The sequence below is a fragment of the Notolepis coatsorum genome (assembly GCF_963971535.1).
Source record: "Notolepis coatsorum genome assembly, chromosome: 5".
Lineage (NCBI taxonomy): Eukaryota > Metazoa > Chordata > Actinopteri > Aulopiformes > Paralepididae > Notolepis > Notolepis coatsorum.
The window spans coordinates 196126193-196150328 of NC_140169.1; the positions used below are offsets into that span (position 1 = coordinate 196126193).

At 42.0% G+C, this 24136-nt stretch overlaps 2 protein-coding genes across 3 annotated transcripts in view; one reads left to right on the plus strand and one right to left on the minus strand.

The window, feature by feature from the left end:
* The window catches only part of gdap2 (ganglioside induced differentiation associated protein 2), a 183708-nt gene that overhangs the window by 8771 nt on the left and 150801 nt on the right, over positions 1-24136 (plus strand). For both annotated transcript variants that reach the window (XM_084314771.1, XM_084314772.1), the window contains exons 3-4: positions 10783-10922; positions 12111-12264. In XM_084314771.1, the coding sequence (XP_084170897.1) occupies positions 10783-10922; positions 12111-12264 (294 nt within the window). The remainder of the gene's footprint in view (positions 1-10782; positions 10923-12110; positions 12265-24136) is intronic.
* LOC311229241 (reticulon-1-A-like) lies at positions 18576-19195 on the minus strand (the record flags this gene model as incomplete). The annotated part of the gene is made up of 1 exon (XM_084315308.1): positions 18576-19195. Exon 1 carries the CDS (start codon positions 19107-19109, stop codon positions 18576-18578), a length of 534 nt encoding a protein of 177 aa, XP_084171434.1. The 5' UTR covers positions 19110-19195.

Below are 24136 nucleotides of genomic sequence, written 5' to 3' on the forward strand. Positions count from 1 at the left end.
TAACGTGATTCTCTCTCTCTCTCTCTCTCTCTCTCTCTCTCTCTCTCTCTCTCTCTCTGCGTGTGTTTGGAGACGGAGCGAGTTTGTTTCTAACTTTTCTATTTATATATTGTGTTTCAAGTTGTGAATTAGACTGTACTTTATTTGACTGGTTGTGTGTTGCTTGGTCAGCTGTCCGCTGCCAGTGACATGCCAATGCGTGGTACATGTTTGCAAAATGTTTGGTATAGCGCCCCCCCATGGAAAGAATGTAGCAGCCGCCACTGCAGTGAAGGCAAAACAAACATATCTTGTTGACCTTTTAAACAATCATTAACAGTTATGACACATACTGGGCCTTTAACATGTAACAACCCATCATCTACACTAGGGCTGCAACGATTAGTCGACATAATCGACGATGTCGATTATAAAAAATCGTCGCAGAGGAATTGTTGCGTCGATTAGTAATTTAAAAAAAAATAGCTGAAGAGGCATAAAAAAAAATTGTTTGTTTCCTGTTGGTTGTCAGTTAGGCCATGGGTAGGTAGGGAATTTATTTTATTTTATTTTTTTATTTTCTTTCCCACGGCGACTATGGATAGGGAATTTCTTTATTTAATTAAAATGTTCACAACAACATGGATGCATGTACTCTGCCAGCATGTTTAATATCCATAATACTAAAGGTTTGACTAAGATTTCTATGAAACTTTATTCTAAAAATAAAAATAAAAAAAAGATTTTTTTTTTAATATATATATTTTTTTAAACTCATAAAATATATTGGGTCGCACCTAAATAGGCAGGGTCGGTCGGCAACCGGAAACAAACCATTATTTTTGTTAGGCCAGACTTCTTAGCTTAACATAACAGACCGACAGTACGTTTGGGGGAACTAATGGGATAACTGGGGATGTTGTTTGGTCCTGACAAGAGTCTCAAAGCAACTCTGAGGTCATGCTCAATGTCCAATCTGTTCCTCTGCTCTGTCTTCAGCTGGACCAGAGCTGAGAAGCCACTTTCACAAAGATAGGTAGTGCAAAAAAAAAATTAAAAATGTATTCTTTTAAAAAAAAATTATATATAATTGTTTTTCGATTAGTCGACTAATCGAAAAAATAATTGACAGATTAGTCGACTACCAAAATAGTCATTAGTTGCAGCCCTAATCTACACACACAAATCAAATCAAAATCAAATCAAATTTATTTATAGGGCCCGACAACACACGTTAATGTCCCCATGGGCCGTACAGGTCTTCTTTAAACAAGTCAAGAAGACAACATAACAATAAGTCAAGAACAGAACAAGAACACCATAGGGTCCAAACATTTTTTAGATGAATGCAAATAAATGAAAGAATGCAAGCACTCCCAGACATACCCCACGCGAAGGTAAGGAAAAACTCACTAAAACCTAACAATAGGGAAAAAAAGCTCCACAGGCAATGTGGAGGAGAGAAACCTTAGAAGGGCCGTTCAAGGGGGGATCTCCCTTCTTAGATGTCGGTGATAGTAGTGTTGCAGACGGACAGTTGGTAAGCATGCACTCATGTGTGTGGTGAGACACAGATGAGTGCATGCAATAGCAACTGTACATTTTGAAAAATTAAAGATAGAGCTAATAGCGATAGCAACTGAACATTTTGAAAGATTAAAGATAGAGTTGATAGCGGATCTATTTGAGGCACAGGGGCGGCGCAAGAGGGTCACGTCCTCCCCGTCTTAGTCACGGGACATTCAACACTCCGGTCGTTGCTCAGGGACAGCCGGAGACAGGGGGAAGGGGGGTGGCGCAGAGAGGGTCGCGAACTCCCGACATCATCGCGGGACATCCGGCACTCCGGTCACCACTACGAGACCTCCGAAGACAGGGGGGCACGCAGAGGGGGTCGCAATCTCCCGGCCTTCGTCACGGGACGTCCAACACTCCGGTCAACACTCCAGGACAGCAAGTCATAGGAAGACAGGGAGACGGGACAGGCGTTAGACAGCTCATGAGATTGTAGTAGGCGGACATAGCAATAGATACAAGTGGTAGGCATATATGTGAATGGAGTAGATATATGAAGTAAGCGTATTATGTGAATAGAATAGAAGTACTTAACCCAGCAATGAAACCGCGTTGACTGTTAATCTGTTAACAGTCTGTTAATCAGTTGACAGGACCACGGACAGACGGCGGTGAATAACTGATCCAATGCCTCGGAGGTGCATGTAGAGCAGTCACTACAAGCTTGGCCAGGACCCCGAGGCATCCATCACCTTGGTCACCTTGGACACTGCACTAGGGCTGACCCCTATTAATCGATTAGTCGACTAATCGGTCGAAAGGAGCCGTAGTGGACTGGCCAACCTCTTAGTCGAATATAATGTCGCTCTATTGGTTGGACTTTATTATTATTACTTTTATTATGCACATCGTTGCAGGCGAGACCCCCCCGCATTTCACTGTATACCTGTATGCCGTGACAAATAAAACTCTTGTATCTTGTATCTTGTAATAAAAAAAAATAAAAAAAAATATTTATCATTCTTTCCAAAAGAAAAGAGGCCTAGAAGCGTGGCTAACGCTAATGGCACGCATACCAGAGGCTAACTGCCTACGAAAACAGGCACAGAGGCACTGAAAGAGGATTTCACCCATCTAATGAACACACTAGACTAGACAAATATCAAGATGTATCCATCAGTGGACCAATTGCATGCTTTTGCAGAGGACAAGAAGCCTTCAGTCGACTCCTTCAGACATTCACCCCAGGTGAAAATCGGCATAAAATGTATACCTAGGTAAATGGAATATTGCTCCACTTCTACAAGGGCTATTTGCATATTCTTGGTATCTAGGAACATCTATGGACCTCAATGAATGTATTCTCAGTGTCAGAAATATTGTGTCCATTACTAGGCTTGCTTAAATTGTGATGAAACAAAGGAAAATATGAATTATTATTTTTCTTTTCATCTTTGACAGTGAATAAAACCATGATAATAATGACCAAACTTAAAAAACTGCCACTGAGCTCATTCAGTACCCTCTTGAGATCATGTGTACAAAAGATCTAAGGAAATTAATAAAGGGAAGATGATCAAAATGAAGGTTCTGTATATACAGTACTGAATTCTCCCATTCGGACCAATGCAATTTGATTTTTTTTTTTTATCAAATTTTTTTATTATTATTTACATGAAACAAGACAACACATTAATCACATCCACAATACACCAACCTTCACAGAAAAATAACAAAAACAATAATAATACAGAATAACAATTTATAAGACAAAAAGAAAAGAAAACAGAATTCAACCTTTTAAATTAAATCAAGGGGTACTATCTAATGAATGGCCTTTCCCAGTATTCAGCCCCGTTTCCCGGCCGCGTGGCCCTATATTAATAAACGTAACAAACACCTACAGAGGTGTTCCATAGACTCACAGGAACCGTGTAAAAGTGAATAGCTCCCCCCCAATAAAATCCCAAGTTAATTTCAAGAGGACAACACCAAGGACAAGACAGACAAGACATTTCCTCCTCCCCCTCCCACGATACCGCTGGACTCCCCCGAACAAGCACCCCAACCCCGCTCAGCCGCACACGGCGGTCCTGACCTTCTCAGCTGTTGCCAACCACAGGTCGATACCTGCCTGCCCCACCCCAATCACCCGCGCCGTGGATATCTCAAGATAAATCACATCCAACAGTGTTAGGATCCCAGTTAATCACTGTGAGCTTCTCCGGCTCCTTCCATCTCATTGCTATTAGCTTCTTCGCCGCTGTGACGCCAGCTAGTACAACCCTTTTCAGTTGTACGGGCGCGGGTAGTGTCGTTATATCGTTCAGGAGTAGCGTAACAGCTGTGAATGGGATAGTTAAGCCACACAGATCAGACAGTTTGTCCGCTATTGACCTCCAGAAGCGGGCCACTGGTGGGCAATCCCAATACATCGCTGAGCTCCGTCTTGATTTCATTGTAGTTCCCCTTCATCTCAGCAGTTAGGTTAACTTTGTTAGCCTCTACTTCATTGTAGATGCGAGTGAAATTGATTCCGTGGGCTTCCACTACTTTCTCCAGAGCCTCGGTGCGTTTATTCTGTGCGTCGGCGTCCGCTCTCAGCGCATCAATTTTGCCTTCAATAGATTCTTTAATAGCATCTACTTTTTGAGTTATTATCTTCTCCGACAGTTGTGATTGGAGGATCATTTCCTTCATTATTGTCTTCCCCATTTCCTCCATTTTCCGGATGATATGTTCGGTATCTGCGGAGGTGTTTGATGGGGATGAACTTGAAGCGGCCTCTGTCAAGTCTATATTTCCTGCTGTCCGCTGTACGAATCCTGGGTCCCGCGGCGGGACCTCTTCGACTGGTTTTGGTTTCGCTGTGTCTTTCTTTGGTGACATCTCGATTCTTTTGGTCAATATAGTTAGTTGATAGTCTCAGTTGATATATGCGTCAAGTTTTAAACGCATTAATGGTTTAAAAATATGTTTTTAAAACGAAAAAAAAAATAACGGGTGAGCAGCTGTGTCACATGCGACCTACTCCATTCTAACGCTAAACCGGAAGCTTGGTATCTGATTCTAGGGACATCTATGAATCTCAGGGAATGTATTCCCAGTGTCAGAAATAATGTGGGCTAGATCCACAAAGAATGGATTGCAAGGTGCACCCTTACTTACAATTCATTATGAATTGAAAATGGGGGACCCTGATGTAAACAAGACGAAAGTATTTCTCTGGTCTGCATCCCCTTAACAATTGTGTGTATTGAGCCGTACTGTATTGTACCCATTCTGCAATCTGTTAATAACATCTTCAATCAATCAATCTGCGCGGTAATTGATTGAATGAAATTTTTATTTTGAGTAAATTGTAATGAACCAAATGAGAATATCAATACATTTTTTTTAATCTTTGACTGTGAATAACACCATGCTCAAATTGACCAGACCTGAAAAATCTAAGCAAATTAATAGATGGAAGATGATTAAACAGAAGGTTTTGTAGATACAGTACTGAATTCCCCATCCTGCATGCAATTTGAAATATGATTATAGAATATAGAATATCAGGCATAAAATTGTTATGCGATTAAAATGCGATTAGTTAGATTAATTAATTACAAATCCTGTAATTAATTAGATACATTTTTTTAATCGCCTGACAGCACTCATTTTAAGCACTCGCAAGTGAACAAAGCGTCCCATTGACTTACAGCGCTGGCGTAATGGCGCCCTCTGGCGCATTAAGCGATGGCGCAGAATGAGTTAATAGCGCTTATCTTATCACATAAACAATCAACAACACTCAAATTGATACATATTAGGCTGCATACTCCCCCCAATTGCCTATACTGTTGGTGGGGTGATCACAGTGGAGAGACCTCTGATCAGAATAGTCCTTTTTATACATTCTCTCATTGGGCTAAACTTCTAGTAAATCAAATATTAGAGAAATTAAACTATTGCTCATTTTGCTGGGAGACCACCTGGAACCCCGTGCCAACCGTCTATGTGGAAGTGTGGCACCAAACAACACAGCCTTCCATGACAACATTACATGTGGAAGTGTGGCACCAAACAACACAGCCTTCCATGACAACATTACATGTGGAAGTGTGGCACCAAACAACACAGCCTTCCATGACAACATTATATGTGGAAGTGTGGCACCAAACAACACAGCCTTCCATGTAGGGCTGTCTTAAATACTTCGAAGCTTCGTTCGATGGGCATGGGATTCGAATATGAAACTAAAATTCGATTATTAAAAAAGAAAAAAAAATATATATATGATTTTATTTTATTTATTATTATTATTATTATTATTATTATTATTATTATTATTATTATTATTATTATTATTATTATTATTATTATTATTATTATTATTATTATTATTATTATTATTATTATTATTTTTTTTTTTTTTTTTTTTTTTTTTTTTTTTAATTTTAAATTTTTTTGCTAAATCAACTCTGCCTCTCTTTGTTAACTACAACAAGCAATGCTGTTTGTTATTTAAGATGAGGTCGGACTCGGCACTGACAGATTTGTGTTGCTGCTTTTATAAAGCCTCAAATGACTGCTTACAATATTTCATGAAAGCAAAGTGTTTTGTTTGTCTAAGGTTTAAACCTTACAGCACTGACAAAGTTGAAAACAGTGCTGTACAAGTCCCACAACATAAAAATGTAATAGTTTTTCTTTTTTTCTCGAAGCTTCGAATTAAAATCGAATCTCGGCCCCGAAGCTAAGAATTCCAAAAAAGAATTCGAAGGTCAGCCCTACTTCCATGACATTACATCCTATGGTAGCCATTTTGAGGTGCACCAGACCAGCCAACCAAATTACCATTTTAAAGAATATCATTTTTAAATGGCCATTCTATCAATTCAAAGATATATATATATATATATATTAGTGCTGTCAAACGATTAAAATATTTAACTCGATTAATCGCATGATTGTCCATAGTTAACTCGCGATTAATTGCAAATTAATCGCATTTTAATTTAATTTTTTTTTTTTACCTTAAACAGATCTTTTTCAAGTTCCAAGTTTTAATACTCTTATCAACATGCGAGTCAACAAATGCTTGCTTTGTGCAGCCATTTAACACAAAAGGATGACCCTCATGCATCAAATTCAAAACAGAGTGATGCACAAAATAACTTAAAAGAAAATAATAATTTAAAACAATGAATAAAGTGTGCATGAAATAATAGGGGAAAGAAAACGTTAGGAACTTGTTACATTCACACACACAAGGGCTGATTAATCACACACCCCCCTCTCTCCCTCACACACACACTCTCCCAGCTCTTTTTCTCTTTTGCCCCTTCCTCATCTCTCTCACCCCCCTCTCTCTCTATATCTCACACACACACACACACACACACACACACACACACACACACACACACACACACACACACACACGCACTTCAGAAACAAACATAGTATCAATGAGAGCATCAATAATACACCTGAGTGAAGTCTAGTAAATTTTAATTTTTTTTTTGTTAATCTTGAGTTAAAAAAATTAGTGGCATTAATAGAATCGGGAGTTAACGCGATATTAACGCGATATATTTGACAGCCTTAATATATATATTAGTGCTGTCAGGCGATTAAAAAAATTAATCTAATTAATTACAGGATTTGTAATTAATTAATCTAATTAATCACATTTTAATCGCATTACCATTTTATGCCTCATATTCTATATTCTATAATCATATTTCAAATTGCATGTGTCCGGATGGCAGAATTCAGTACTGTATCTACAAAACCTTCTGTTTAATCATCTTCCATCTATTAATTTGCTTAGATTTTTCAGGTCTGGTCAATTTGAGCATGGTGTTATTCACAGTCAAAGATAAAAAAAGATTTATTGATATTCTCATTTGGTTCATTACAATTTACTCAAAATAAAATGTTCATTCAATCAATCACAGCGCAGATTGATTGATTGAATGAAAATGTTATTAACAGATTGCAGAATGGGTACAATACAGTACGGCTCAATACACACAATTGTTAAGGGAATGCAGACCAGAGAAAGACTTTCGTCTTGTTTACATCAGGGTCCCCCATTTTCAATTCATAATGAATTGTAAGTAAGGGTGCAACTTGCACCGTACAATCCATTCTTTGTGGATCTAGCCCACAGTATTTCTGACACTGGGAATACATTCCCTGAGATTCATAGATGTCCCTAGAATCAGATACCAAGAACATGCAAATGGACCATATTAAAAAAAAATCTGTAAATGTGTATTCTACATGCTTATGGAATGAATGAGATACAAAAAAAATATTATTATATAAAAAAAAAAAAAAAAAAAAACTTTTTTTTGTAATTAATTTTGAGTTAATTTTCATAACGCGATTATTTGCTGTGTAATTAATTAATCTAATTAACGCGATAAACTGACAGCCCTAATATATATATATATATTTTAAACCTATCGGGCGATCTTACAGTGTTGTGCTGTGCCTCTACCTCTCCCGCTGCACATCCTCCCACGTGGGCTCCTAGAATGGGACCGGACCGACCAACACCTTGTAAATCCTCTTTTGTTGGAAAAACACATGACAGTCCTCAGGCCTGGCTGGCAGGAGCCTCTCAGTAAGAGCCTTGTTGGTGCCCACAGCCCTCCCCTCCTCTCTCGCATTCCTGCAGCGAGGAAAATACCTCAGTTCAATGAAGAACGCAACTCAGGATGTAGAATGCATGCACCACTGATGCACATAATACTGTATGTATGTACTATATACACATTAGCAGACATGAAGTACAGATTGAAATCTGAAAGTGTTGCATGAGTTCGTGCACACGCTTTTAGACTCCAGTGACACTGGCTAGTAGGCTTATCATGCATCTGCATGCATGCACGCACACACGCTAACCAGTTTGATACAAGGCAGCTATGTCAGACAGGTCTTCACTATAGACCTTTTCAGTGGAATTAAGTTGTTAGGGGGGCATCTTTGTTCCTGTTTCCTGTCAGCTGTTGTATTAGCAAACACACTGCAACAGGAAATGAACGTCACATTTAAAATGTTTATGTCAAAGTTTGAAATGGTCTATACAGTCGTAAAACCTTGTGTAAATACAGATGAAATGGGGGGAAATCGGTGTGAACCCTTACAAAGTGCAGCATCATCGTGGGCTTTTCAGATTCCAACCCCATCAGAGGAAGGAGGCTCACGTGTTGGTTGTCCACAGATAATTCTACCTCTGCAGGTTCTGCTGATGCTGCTGTGCAGAGGCTCTCGACAACAGAGGATAATAACGTTGCTCACTTGCCATTCGCCACCGCTAAGCATTTTACCAGCTTAATGTTGTACATAACCAGAGATAGGAGCACACAGTAAAACAGGAAGTGGGAGGTGGTGATCGCCAGCCAGGCCTGTTTCAACCTAAAGTGATTACCATCTGACAGAATGACTGCAAATGCCCTTTGAGTTGTAAACCTGTTGTGTGGCTCCTCTGTCCTCTTGCGCTCCTAAATGGGTCTTATTAACCACCTGTAGTGTGGTAGTGAAAGGGTTAACCATCTGTAGTGTGGTAGTGAAAGGGTTAACCCTTTGTCGTGTGGCAGTGAAAGGGTTAACCTTGTGTATTGTCACAGTGAAAGGGTTAACACTTTAACTGCCGGAAGACGCTTTTAGGCGTCCTTCCCCGCCATGCTCAAGTTGCCGAAGACGCCGTAACTCGTCTTTGATATCAATATTTCAAAAATCTGTGATCGGAATCATATTTCCTTTCCGGGGCCCTGAGACACAAGTGTGATCTCCTCTCAATCCTCTAGCGGTTCAAGACCGCCATCTGGTGGCCGATCGGCAGATCGAAAAAACTGATGTTACCTTTAACCCGGTAGGACTCACTCCATATGGGGTCCGGGCACTCGCTAGTGTTAGAGAGACTCAGTCTTCACACAGTGAACATCGATCGCTGCAAATAACTCGAAAAAACAACATGATTTGGACGTATATATTATTATACAACCTGGAAATGGACCGGATATTTCTATATCCCATAATAGGAAAATGTCTGTTCCACGCTCATCGCCCAACGGCGCGAGGAAGATACGGTAAGATTCAGCGTTATTTTTCAATGTGTACGATACTGATGAACATTTGACCCACATTAGATGAATGGTATAACGCTGCCCACGGAATTATAAACGCCCCCTCGGCCATCCGGTCAACATCAGATTACGTGTAGTAACTTCCAGAAGTCCGTCCAGTTGGATTTTTTTATATCGCGCCGATTGCTATCAAACTGTATTTGATCATCAATATAATGCATTTGGGGCTATAAATCACGTTCTGGAGAAAGCTGCAGAAAGAGATGAAAACATACTTATACTTTAGATCATATTTTAGTATGAATATGTGAATGAAAAAGTTTAACGTTCATACACCCTGAACAATACATATAGGACATTGAATGGGCCCTAATAATGGCAATTTAGCAATAGAATTTAAAAAGTTATAGCCCTGCAAAGAAGGGGAACTTCTACATAGACAAATAGAGCTGGCAACCTATGGTATATCATGAATTTAGCCTTAGGCAATCAAAGTGTTAACCATTTGGTAGTGTGGTAGTGAAAGGGTTAAAACCTAGGCTTTTCATACTTGAGGACCTCGCTGGTCTTGTGACCGAGTGCTTTCAACACATGCTTGAGCAGTTCCCTGTTTTAGGCTTCAGCAAAAACCGGAGGGGCTAACTCTACACCACAGAGGTGGAATGCAGATTGTTCATTGATGTTCGTAGGGCAAGGATTTTACTTGGAACTTCATATTCTAAATGTGAACATGGCAGAATGTTAAACGTGTGTTTGGTGTACAGGAACGATCATCTCCACAGTGTTTTATGAATCTTTAAATGATCTATTCTGGAGGAGTTTGTTAGTTGCTCTCTATTTTACCCCCAAAATCCTTCCCTAATCCCTGCAACATAAAGCAGGTTTAGTAAAACACTAAGCTAGTAGGTTAGTTGGCTAAAAATGGTTTAGATGTTAAGGTTATAGCCCCTAATATTTGTTTTTGGTCAATTATAATTTTGGTCACCTCATTAAAAGTTTGAAAACCACCAAAGTCAGTCAGTCATAGCATAAAATGGGGGACCCTGATGTAAACAAGACGAAAGTCTTTCTCTGGTCTGCATCCCCTTAACAATTGTATGTATTGAGCTGTACTGTACCCATTCTGCAATCTGTTAATAAACTTTTTAATCAATCAATCTGTTTCATAATTTGACAGTGTTTGGCTTTTTCTTCACAACAGCAAAGGCGACATTGCCCTGCTCAACTGCACAGCCATAGTCAACACCAGTAACGAGTCGCTGACAGACAAGAACCCCATCTCTGACAGCATCCACCAGCACGCTGGGCCCGAGCTCCGGGAAGAACTGCTCAAGCTCAAGGGTACAGTGGCACTGGGTGCTGTGGGACTTAATTCCCACCCCCGATTTCATATCTATTCATTGTATTTCTATTTTGATCTTATCTTATTACATGTTTCAAGTTTCTTTATTAGTTGACATGCAAAAATACAGAATACCTTCACATGGAATGCTTTTTTCTGTTATGCTCCTATGAGGATCGTAGGACGCTTGGATCATACACATACAGCTCATTACAGTAATATTCCACAATTATTACATTTTAGATAGTAATAATGGTACAGAGCCTTGAGACATATGCGTATTCACCACCGCAAACAGACTGGCAGCCGTCATAGGCAGCGCCATGTACGGAAGGAGGGGGGAGTGGGTTGGGGTTGTTACAGGGCTAGATGAGACAGTCTTAGGCTCCCCCCCTCCAGCGCGCGTACTAGTCGGCTGCCGTCACCATCGTGGGAGTGGCGCCGGGCGTACACGCGGGAGGGGGGATTGGGTAGGGATTGGGGGTGGGGGAAGCCGCTTGCCACTCTTATCTCCCAGAAGGCCTTCGACTCCAGCAGCTCATGGTTCGACCTTGGTCCAGGAATTTGTTTTGTCTGACTGACTGGCACATTTATCCCAGCCACGTCACTTTAAATTTGATTTGAATAGAGTGAAATATAACTCTATTGATTTGAGTGGAGTGAGTTTGAACAACTCCGTCCAAATGACTGAATGCATTATTAGTCCAAGTGTCCAAGTGTCTTAATCAGTTCATTTGGTAGGTCCTGTGCGCGGTAAACAGATCCAAAATCTTCTTATTGCAGTCCAAAAGCTTCGATAATCCAAAAATGACCACGTCTTCAAGTTGGTAGCCCGATTATGATGTCCCAATAGGCAGAGAGGGTTAGCCTTATTCTGCTTCTTGAAAAAAAATATGCAATCCACTGATTAGATCCATTTAGAGTTGATTTGATTATAGTCCGGCAACCAGCACGAAGCAGAGCATAGCAGCGTCGGGCTCCATGGAGCAGTAGAGGCGGCGGTAGGAACGGCCTTGAGGAGCCTGGGGAGAGGAGAGAAATGCGACTGTCTGTTGAGTTTTCAGATAGCCACCACTGCTCAAGGTGACATCTGACATGGCCACATGTGTTCTCAGGATGACTGTGTTCTCGTTGCCATGTCTTTGCCTCAGGATGACTGTTCTCGTTGCCATGTCTTTGCCTTGCAGGGTGTCGGACAGGGGAGGCCAAGATAACCAAGGGCTTCAACCTGGCAGCCAGGTTCATCATTCACACAGTGGGGCCTAAATACAAGGCTAAGTACCGGACAGCCGCAGAGAGTTCCCTGTACAGCTGCTACAGGAATGTCATGCAGCTAGCCACGTGAGAACAACTTCCACATTTTGTTAGTTTAAATATGCTATGTTTATGATTTTCTCTAATATACTGCAGTGAAATGTACATACCTATACTATATCATATCTGTGGCCAGTATGACTTACTTTACTGTACATAATAATACTACAACACTGTACATACATCTGATTAGCACTATTACTCAGTAGTACTCATTTATATATTTTATACATGGTTTAATCACCTGTACATTGTATATTACTATTGCACTTTACTGTTACATTTTCACTCTGGTTGGATGCCAAACTTATTTTTGTTGTACTGTACAGTACTTGTGCTGTATGATGTCAATACATTTTAATCTAATCTAATACTAGCAAGATAGTTTCTGTGGCAGTAGCTCCAATGATCTGCTAAGTCTTTCACTGGACTGGGCTAGGCATGGCCAACTGTGGTCCTAGACTAGGTCCTAGAGGGACTCCTGTGGGACGCTTGGTGCATACCATGTACACACAGTGAATTCCACGACTGGCTGAGACAAAGCTGCGCCGTGGGTAGTTTGGTAAATGGCTGCATTTATATAGAGCTTTTATCCAAAGCGCTTTACAATTTGTTCCTCACATTTACCCATTCATTCATTCATTCACACACCGACGGCAGAGGCAACCATGCAAGGTGCCAACCTGCTCATCAGGAGCAATTAGGGCTTAAGTGGTATATTATATGTTACAATAAATGTGGGCAATAACACTTAGAATCTGAATATATACTATAAGTAAAATATACAGTATACACAGGTGCAGTATACACAGGTACCCTAACTGGCATGATATACGTCATACGTTGTAGTCCGTGCAGGTTAGGTGGTAAGAGTCAGACACACTTGGTCATCAGACATTCCTAGTAACTATATGGGACTATGCTAAGGCTGCGTATACCCAATATGAACGTATACCATCATGGATATACTCGAGGGACCGTAACACATTCAGAGCCAGCCGTATATGACCAAATTAGGGTTTGTAGGCCAGCGCTTTACTCAATGGGAGGATGGGGATATTTGCGAACGCTTAAACTATATCTTAAATTATGGCTATGGGTCTAATACACCCGTCGCTTATCAATGACTTGCTTGCAGTCAACATGTACGAAACGGATTGTTTTTTCATCTGTACATTTCCGTTTTGAATACGAGTATAGTTTTGGAGATTTCTAGTCATTCCAGAGAAAGACACGATAATAGCCCTTTAGCGGAATACACAAAACACGTCATTTCGGCTGATTTATTAATCGTTTTCAAATAAACGCTAGATTATCGATAGTATGTGTCCTCATGCACGAAGAGAAGCGGGGTCTGAAAAATCGCTTCTCCGTACTTTGGTCGGTGCGAACCTCACACACGCTCCGATGGCAGAGAAAGGAACATCTGATTACCCCAAGATTCATAACATAAATGCCTTACCTCACATCTGATGTCATGCAAAAAGATTAATCCAATTCCTGATCGCCATTCCAAATATCGATTGCATCCATTGATCCAACGTTATAGTCCAAAACACATAATCCACGATGCTCCCAGTCCCCCGTCAATGCAATGATATCCAGTAGGGGTGTAACGGTACACAAAAACCACGGTACGGTACGTACCTCGGTTTTGAAGTCACTTTTCGGTACAGTGGGGGAGTTTGGCTTTCCATGTTCCACTCAGAGGTGATGTAGTGTGCAGTAACTAATTGTACTTGTAGGGCTGTCAACGAATATTCTATATTGAAATTAATAATCGACTTGTAAAAAAATTCAAAAATTATAATAATTATATTAGATTGTGAAAAGCCCAGCCCCCGGTGGGCGGTCGTTAGTAGTTAACATACCGTTGTATTCATTCGGTACACTACACAGCCGTTCGGTACGGTACGGTACACACTGAAACGGTTCGGTACGGATACATGTACCTTTACACCCCTAGTATCCAGCTGCATGCCCGAGAAGTAAAACCTGGACCGGACTTATTTTTTTGATGCACAGTCCCAGCCAATGATGTGCAATACCATCCGGGAGACGATAGCCGGCGGTATTTGCCCTTTGCGAGCTCAGACCCATTCCCAATGATAACGTCAGGCTGGATGGATGAAAAATGAATGGATATCGCTAATAAAAGAAATAAAACCCGACAATACTCGTGATTGGCACTTAAGGGATGGCGAGTTAACCCGACTATATTCGTGGTTGGCACTGAATGGGTTAACACTTTGAGTGCCAGCGACGTGTTATGTCGGTATTTCATGCCCCCCGTTGAGTGCTAATGACGCGAATTGTTGTTTTCTTTTTTTATTAGCGATCTGAATTCATATTTCATTAACCGAGTCTCCCGTTGGTACAGCAGCCCCTCTAGGAGCTCCGATGGGAAAATACCGCCCCCTATCGTCTATCCCTGTGAAACTGCAGGCCATTCGATCTGTGGGGGGGAACCTACTGGCTCCACTATGCTGGCGAGGGATCTGATGAAGAGGGAAGTGATCGCGAGATGGAAAGCAGCCTGGAATATATATTTACAGTAGGGGTGGGAATCACCAGTTTCATCACGATACAATACGATATCGATTCTTTGGACAACGATACGATATCCGATATCACATAGGGATGCACGATATTGATTTTGACATCGATACCGATAACTTTATGCTCCTCAAGTCGATAACCGATACCGATAATTATTGTATTATATATTTTTTTTTAAATGTATATATATATATTTGGATCAAATTCTCTTATTTTTTTTAGTATTTATAAGCTCCGACGTCATCGGTACTGCTATCGGTACTCGAGAAATTATGGAGTTTTTTTTTTTTGAAATTTAAACATCGCAAACTAATCTTGTTGGCCGTTTTCTATATCTCTCCTGCCTCGGTCTCTCTCTGCCTGCGCGAGGAGCGGGCTGTGCTGTGCTCACACACACACACACACTCACACACACGCACACACACACGGGTGCTGCCGAGTACAGACAGCTCTGCTCTCATCATGGCGGACAGAACGAAACGTTCAAAAGTCTCGGTCTATTTTACTAAAGTCAATGCTGACAACGCTCGTTGCCACAAGTGCAACAAGACATTTGCCAGTAATGTATAAGCGCTGGTACTTGTCAATGTGGCTGGCGGGGAGATAACGTTATTAGCCTGAGCTCCGAGTAGAATAATGGCTGACAATCCAGAAGTAAATAAACGAACGAGAGCTTCCGATTGGTGGTAAGAGGTGGGTGCAAGCGGTGGGACGTAATTGGCAGATCGACTGTCTGCATCCGAATGTGACGTGACTACGTCACAGCCAAGAAAGGGAGCGCTGGATTTGTGAAAAACTCCCTGTTCCTAAACCACACGCTATCAGTCTACCACAGTACTGGCAAAACGGGAGGAGGCTATAATAAAAACAAACGCCCTTCATCCAAATCCACCCACACCGGATTTCTTTTAACCAAAAAAAGTATTATATATTATCGGAGCTATCAATAACGTTATCGGGTTTATCGGGATGACGTCATAATTGCTGATATCGGCCCGATAATTATCGGCCCGATAATTATCGTGCATCCCTAATATCACAGTCTGCCACGATACGATTCGATTCAGGTGCCTGCGATCGATATGAGACGATATTATATGCCCATTTAACACAATCAGTAACATTTAAATCAACAAAAAAAAGGCAATGGAAATATCATGACATTTTTATTTTTGAGCTCTTCCAGACATTTAAATGAAAAACAATCTTGTTTTAATACAAATAGACCTCCTGTTCACTGTTTTTGGTTCGTTTTTCTTTTTTTTCTCGATATTAATATCCTATTCACTGTCACAGAGCTGTATTTTGGCTGGAAAAGCCGGCCAGATCCTGTTAGTGGGGCTATCCCGAGAATGCACCCTCCTTCCCAGTCCCCACTTCTCTCTGCCTATGGCTCTGGGTTAGCTTGTTAGCTTACGCTAACGTAACGTTATTTTCGATCTTTAACGCGACGTGGGCATAATGGAGTGGGCTGGATTGCAAAGCAGGTTAGATGCATTGGACCCGTTGCGGAATAAAACAGCAGGGACATGTTTTGGGTCACAGAATAGGCACAATAGTCTTGCTCGGCTCTGGGTTAGCTTGTTAGCTTACGCTAACGTAACGTTATCTTCTATCTTTAACGCGACGTGGGCATAATGGAGTGGCGAGGATTGCAAAGCAGGTTAGATGCATTGGACCCGTTGCGGAATAAAACAGCAGGGACATGTTTTGGGTCACAGAATAGGCACAATCATAGATATCTAGTGTTCTATATAGATATCTATGGGCACAATAGTCTTGCTCTAGTGACGCTGTGTGCTGTTGATGTTAAACAGAGTTTCACAATACTGGGCGCGGGGCGTTGACGTCGCCGTCGCCGGATTTTCAAAATAAGAGTATCGCAATATGAATCGATCTTTTTACGTGGCATCGATCCTATTTGATTATTGATAATAGATCGATATATCGATCTGGATCGATGTATCGTCCCACCCCTAATTTACAGCAGCCAATAATCAATCAATAAACGCGATCGATATTTGGAATGGCGATCAGGAATTGGAATAATCTTTTTGGAGAACATCTGATCTAAGGTAAGGAGTCTGTTACCAGTTTTAGGATAATCAGAGCTGTATTCACTGAGATAACAGCGTGTCCCGTGTATGTGTGTGTGTGATGTTGAGGAAATGAGAGAATCGATTTCTCAGCTCGCTTCTATAGCGTGCATAAGTACACATATACTATCGATAATCTAGCGTTTATTTGAAAACAATTCATAAATAGGCCGACAAATGACAACGTGTCTAGTGTATTCGAGAATATTCCAATAAATGCCGCTTATGACGGAATCTTTCTATTTTCCTGAAGTTTTTGAGAAAACAATAACTTTTCGAAATGCTATGAAAAGGATATGAACCGATTTAAAAAAAAAAAAAAAAAAAAAAAAAAAAAAAAAAAAAAAAAAAAAAAATCCATTTCCACAATGTTTGCTTTCAGTTTGGCTGGTCGTCCGTACTAATACAATTGGCAGTATTAGGGGGAGGGAAACTGATGGGTGGGGATCGGACGTTGTGGACAGCGACTCCTACAGGTCGGTTGGTGCGCCTGTGCAGTAGAATCCAAAGCGCAGACCCCTGACGCTGAAAGATCGAGCTGCGCAGGTGAAAAGATGCGACAGCTGCTACCTCGAGTACCGGAGGGGACTCGTGCAATGTATGGCTTCGTCCACATTGCAGCCAGCTTGTGGGAGGCATGAAATGGTGTTCGAGACAGGGGAGGGTTGAATTGGACGATATGAAATTGGGATGGGAGAAAAATAGAAAATGGGAGAAAAAGTGGATAAAAAAAAAATCATATTTATTTTTCTCGCAAAGGCTCTAGATGTTCCTAGCTAGAAATACTCAAAAGCGATGAAGTGCTATGGTAGCAGCCTTCTGCCGAGAGTCAAAAGACGGCCAGTTGAGGCACGGCACACAAGAGCCACTGACGGAGCTAGAAGCTTTGTGACACTACACAGTCGAGATCAGGAAAACAGTCAAATCACAAATACCACTAACTTAATAAGTATACCAAAAGAAAAGGTACTGTTGTCTCGTCTCAACAGCATTGTGGGGAGAAAGAAACCCCAGCTCAAGGAACACTTTTCTCCCAGAATTCATCATGGGTGTCGGGGGATCAAGATTCAATTACGCTTGCGTGAGTTTCAAAGTGTCACACAAAGTAGCATTTCAAAACCTGGCAAAGGGTCATTACGTGAGCAATTCATCTCATCAACAAAGTTGCAGGCATATATATCCGAGCTGTTACAAGAGCAAAAAGCACTGAATAAAAATAAAATAATAAGTACTAGAAACTGAAATCCCAGGGGTAGTTTTTCCAGAGAACACAAAAAAAGGAATTCTGAACTGGAAAAAAAAGTTTTTTTATTTCAGCAAATAATAACATTGAGGGTCATGCCCGACCCATCCTCTTTCCTTCTTTTGATCCCCCGTTCCAATAGCCATCCCTCAATCCCCCCCTCTTCCTTCTCAGGACTTCCACGGTTCTTCACTCCGCCTTACGCTTCATTCCAGGCACCTTGGCCTGAATCTTTTCAACGATATCTTTGATCTAAAGTAAAGGATAGGCAAAAATAAGCATGTGCTTCAGCCTATTCCTTTTTTCGGTCATTGAGTTTGGATTTTGTGTGTGAGCTTACTTTGAATATACATTTGTGATATTTTTCTTTTCCTTTTTAAAGTCCACACATGTGTGTCTTTGATTTATCTGTAAACAAAGACCGAAAATAAAACTATTCATTAATTCATCTGGTTGTTCACTAGTCCCACGTAATGGTCAACTTGTACCTGGTGTTTCTCATAGACAATGGGGAGGCTGAACGCTCCAACCAGACTCAGGATAAGTATAGTGAGTCCATTGAAGAAGGCACCAACATAGGTGAGGATCCACATAAGCACAGCAAACTTGATGGAGTCGACCAGGTCCTCCACCAGGAAGAGGCGCCTCAGGTCACCGAGGCGCTTGTTGATTTTGGACAGGGCCACATCGCTGTACTTATGAACTGTGTCCTCTGACAGGGCTACCTCCTGATCCAGGTACAGCTTGAATGGGTGTCCGTGTCCCTCATCCGACTTCTGGATAGCCTGCAGGATGCCCTTGTATATCCTGAAGGAGATGGTGACCGAGAGGAGAGCCTGGCCCGCATAGGAACAGACACTGACGATGCTGCACACCGTCAGGGAGAGCAGGGGCAGGAGAGCCGTGCCGAACACCACACCCGTGGTCTTGAGATCACGCCAGTACAGGAGATCCACCACTGTAGGGAATTGCATCAGAAGATGAGGTTGAGTTTTAGGACGAGAAGGTGCATAAGATGCTGGAGCTTCTTTCACCGGAGCTGCTGCGGGGATCACTGGTGCTTCTGTTGGGGGTTCAGCTGGTGCGCTGATGACGGGCTCTGTGATGAGGGGCTCTGGGATGACGGGCTCTGGGATGACGGGCTCTGGGGTGAGGGACTCTGCCGCTGTGGTCGGTGGCGCTGGTTGCATGGGGGGCTCGGGCTCCAGTACAGACGGCTCTGGTTCTGGCTCATGCAGCTCTTCGGGCTCCGTTACTATTGGCATAGACAGTGGTTCGGGCTCCGATACGTGGACTGGTTCGGGGGGAAACTGTGAATAAGGAACTATCCTCAGCTATGTGCCTCTCGATAGCATCCTGTGCCCCACCAACTAAGTCCACGTTGACGTCTTTAGCATACCTGTCAACCCTCCCGTTTTTCCCGGGATTCTCCCGTATTTCAACCTTCTCTCCCGCCGTCCTCCCGTTAAAATATTTTCCCGTCTGGCGGCTGGGTGGCACAGCGGACATTGCGCTCGTCACCAACACCGGGTTCAAATTTGGCTGTCGGCGTTGCCTCCTGCTTGGGCCGGTCGCCTGTACGTTAATGCCAAGCAAGCAGTGCAAAAATGCTTCCGCATTCGTCACCGCACGCTAGTGCGGTAAAGCGCCCTTCTTTTCAGACAAATGCTACCGTGCGTGCACCGGCGGCGGCGTGCTCGCTCAGGTGCGTGCGTGCGCCGGCGTGCTCGCGCGAGGTGCCCGCGCATGCGCATGAGATCCCGCCTTGAGCGGAGCTCAATATATATAAGTCACCGCCCCTTATTCAGTATCTACCAATAGCTCAATTGGCAAGGACACATGGCTGTGGATCCTATGGCTTGTTTGCTGGCGAGTTCGAATCCCATCGAAAATATTTTTTAACGTGATTTTTTTTTAACGTGTATTATTTCGCCGGTTAAGGTTATTTCGCCGGTTAAGGTTAGGCATGGTTAAGGTTAAGGTTAAGGTTAGGCATTGTTTCGGAGTTGGTTAAGGTTAGAACGGTTAAGTTTAGGCGCTGTTAAGGAGCTGGTTAAGGTTAGAGTTTGTCAAAGAGAATGGCAATATAATTTCTATGGTTAAGGTTAGGCATGGTTTCGGAGTTGGTTAAGGTTAGAACGGTTAAGTTTAGGCGTTGTTAAGGAGCTGGTTAAGGTTAGAGTTTGTCAAAGAGAATGGCAATAGACAGCCTATTTCCGCGCGACCTGGGCGCTGGGCGGCGGAAAATGAAAGGCGCATTACTGCATGCCACTAAGGTAAATTTTTGCACTGCTTGCTTGGCATAAAGCTACACGCGGGCCGGTCGTCATACTGGCTAAATTGGCAGAGCCAGCGGGTGGAAGTCAATGGGTGGTAATCTGGACGTTGTGGACAGCGACTCCTACAGGTCGGTTGGGGGACGCCTGCACAGCAGACAGGAAATAGCAGGGGTAGTGTGAGCCTCCCACACGTTACACCTCGCCAATGAGTCTGCGCTGACAGGTGAAAAGATGTATACAAAATGGCTGCAATTCCCCTCCGTGACGACAGGTGGCAGAAGTGTAGATTAGAACATTAGTACAGGACGCAAGACCAGAAGACGGTTGCAGACAAACTGTTGGGCAAAGTGGGGTTGTTCCCGGAGAGCTCACTCTCGGCCGTGGTTTCTCAGTGTATAATGTATGGTGCTCTCCCTCAACATGCGAGTAGGGTGAGACAACACCATTCTTTAGTCCAAATAATACCCTACTTTATACTATATTATTGTCATTCGTTTAATGTAAAATCAGTCTTATATTTGCACTGCTTTAACGTTGCATTTACCCATAATCCATTGCTGTATTAGACCCATGTGCCAGTATAACTTTTGTAAAGTAATGAAGCGCAAATGTAAAGTTAATCAATACACAATGAAACAATATCTTTATCTATATCACATGTCAAAACTACTTTAATAAAACAAGATTTCCGTTTTTCATTTCTACTCATTCATCCAAAACAAGACAGCAATTCTACTTCTGCATGCACCGGGAGAATTGAGCTCATAGCACAGATTTGGAGTTGATAGAATGGACATTGCTGTTCTTAGGAAATGTTGCATGCACATGGTGGAAATAATGGAAATTAACATTTCTAACATTAACATTTAGTGTATGTTTAAAGTTGATACATTGAGGCATGGTAGAATTTCACTTTATATTACAGCAGTATCAATTTGTAACATTACAATTAGTGTCTGACACTATAGACACATGTTAAAAGTTAAAGTCAACTTTGTCATTTTCCAATTGTGCAAAACATACTGAAAAATTCAATTACGTGCCCCCCTTCCCACGGTGTATATAGAAAGAGACAATAAACACAAAAGTAACATAGGACACAATATACAACACACAGGACTATGTACAATATAAACTACCTACAATTAAATTAATGAATGAATTAAATAAGGGGTAAAAGAGAACTTAGTGTAAATATTCCTTTAATTTGTGTCAAATCAACGTTATAAAAATCCTATTGTATTCAACAAATTAATTATGATACACCACAATGTGCCCTTTCTATCTATTCTAAATCTATGGCCTTGCGATTCCACGGCTACACAGTGCCAACAAGAGCAGGCGTTCCATCTCTACAGAAACACTGACACTTCCATTCATTTAATGCAGGGATGTACACAGCATTTCACCCATCCCGTCGTCGTGAAGTTGGTGGTTCACTTCTTCGAAGGGAGTCGTGGAAGATACTTGCTCCTCGTTGTCTGCCATCTTTTTTCCCCCAACTGTCTACCAAGGCTGAATAAAGTTTCCAACGAATTTATTCGGATGCCACGTGTCCAGAAAGTCCACCGACAAAAAACAATTGGAACGGTCGCTCGCTCCCCTCGGTTCTTTTGTTTCTTGAGTCCGAGCAAAGTTGGAGAAGTGTGCCACACACGACCACCGCCACGGAACAGCGTTGTTGGCGATGCCTACCTCGCTCCCACACGCTCACCAGAATGTGGAAAAAAAGGAAGGGGTGTTGACAGAGTCAGCTATGGGGCGACAATAATATGTTCATGAGACATGGTTTCTCTCTTTAGCCATTAAACGGCGTGGTTTATTTCACATTGCTCCCAACAGTACATTAGAGTCCTTCTCTTGTGAGAGCGACGGAGGAAGAGACAGAGGGGGAGTTAACAACTCCTTTTATACCTATTACCTGGCGGCAGCATTAGCAGCTCCGCCTATAGCGCCCTCTTGTGGAAACAGACACAGTTAGACAGTTACTTGCAATCATACATAACATCTAACTTTAACACTCCCACTTATGGTTGTCTAGTATACTGTACAACTCCTTCAAAAACAATTTACAAAGAAAATTATACAGTTCAGAGCATCAAAAGGGATATGGCAGTCAATACTACATAACAGTCAATATTTACACACCAAACATGACCTCTGCAAATCTTCTCAATTTCAGTTTGGAAACAGGCTTTGTCATAGCGTCTGCTACCATGTCGTCTGTTGGGCAATAAATCAGTGTCATTCTTTCTTCCCTGATGACAGATCTGATGAAATAATATTTTATATCCACATGTTTACACCTCTGTCGGCACACAGGGTTTCTAGCAATCGCAATGGTTCCCTGGTTGTCTTCATAAACAACAGTTTTCTTATATACATAGGTATCCATTCCTTCAAGCAGTTGTTCTAGATAAATACATTCCTGTATTGTCATAGCTAGAGCCATGTATTCGGCTTCACAAGTTAATAGTGCCACTGTGGGCTGCCTCTTTGTTTTCCACGAAACCAGTGAGCTGTTTGTGTTCAAACTCACACAATAATACCCTGTGGTACTTCTTCTGTCTGTGGTGTCTGCCGCCCAGTTTGCATCACTGTAGGCTTTAAGCCCTAAGCCCTTGCTTCTCTTTCTGAAACAAAGCTGTTTATCTGCTGTACCTTTGAGATAACGAAAAACATGTTTAGCTGTAATCCAGTGCTCCTCTGTGGGGTCAGCAAAATGCTGTGACAATTTACTCACTACAAAACAGGGCGAGTACATGTTGTCAAATAAATGAGGCTACCTACAGCTTCTCTGTACATTTTTACATCTGTCAATTTCTGAGCATCCTCTTGGTAATTTTTACACAACTGGCAGACTGTTCGAAGTCCATGCCTAGAAAATGTTTTAACCTGCCAAGGTCTTTCATTTTGAATCTGGTAAATCATCCACTTCTGTATTTAAACATAGAATCCACTTCTGTATTTAAACATGGAATCCACTCCTGTATTTAAACATGGAATCCACTCCTTCTGTATTTAAACATGGAGTATCCTCCTTCTGTATTTAAATATGTAGCCACCCTCCTTCTGTATTTAAACATGGAGTACCCTCCTTCCGTATTTAAACATTTAGCTACGAACCTGGCTTTGTACTTGTCGTGGCCTTCAATACCCTCCTTGATTGAGTGCACCCATTTCCCTCCCACTGTCTGTCTGCCCTCTGGTAACTTGGTTAGAGTAAAGGTGTGGTTGTCCTCTAGGGACCTCATCTCCTCATCCATTGCTCTCTCCCATTTTCTTGACTCAGGGGATACCATGGCCTCTTTAAAGGTCTGAGGTACTCCACTTACTACTCTGTAGCAGTAATCAATGCTGGTAAGTGTACTGTCATCCTCGTCACTTTCTCTCCGGGCATAGTCTGTCAGATACTTTGGGGGTTTGTGTTCCCGTGAGGGATACCTCCCACTGCTTGGGGCACGTGACGTCACCCTCGGGTGCTCCTCGTCATCGTCCTCTGGGGGTTGCTGACTGTCTGTCTGCACGACCGTGCTAAGTACACTAGGCTGAGGTGTCTCTGTTTCTTCACACCTTACTCTGGAGTCCAGCTCTGGCTCCTCTGTCTTTGTCTCGTTCTCACATGTTGTCTTTGTGACAAATTTGACTAGGCTGTATTTCTGCACTTTCCCTTTACCGGGATAATAGACTAGGAAAGCGGGGCTTCCTTTGTCGTGCCCTAC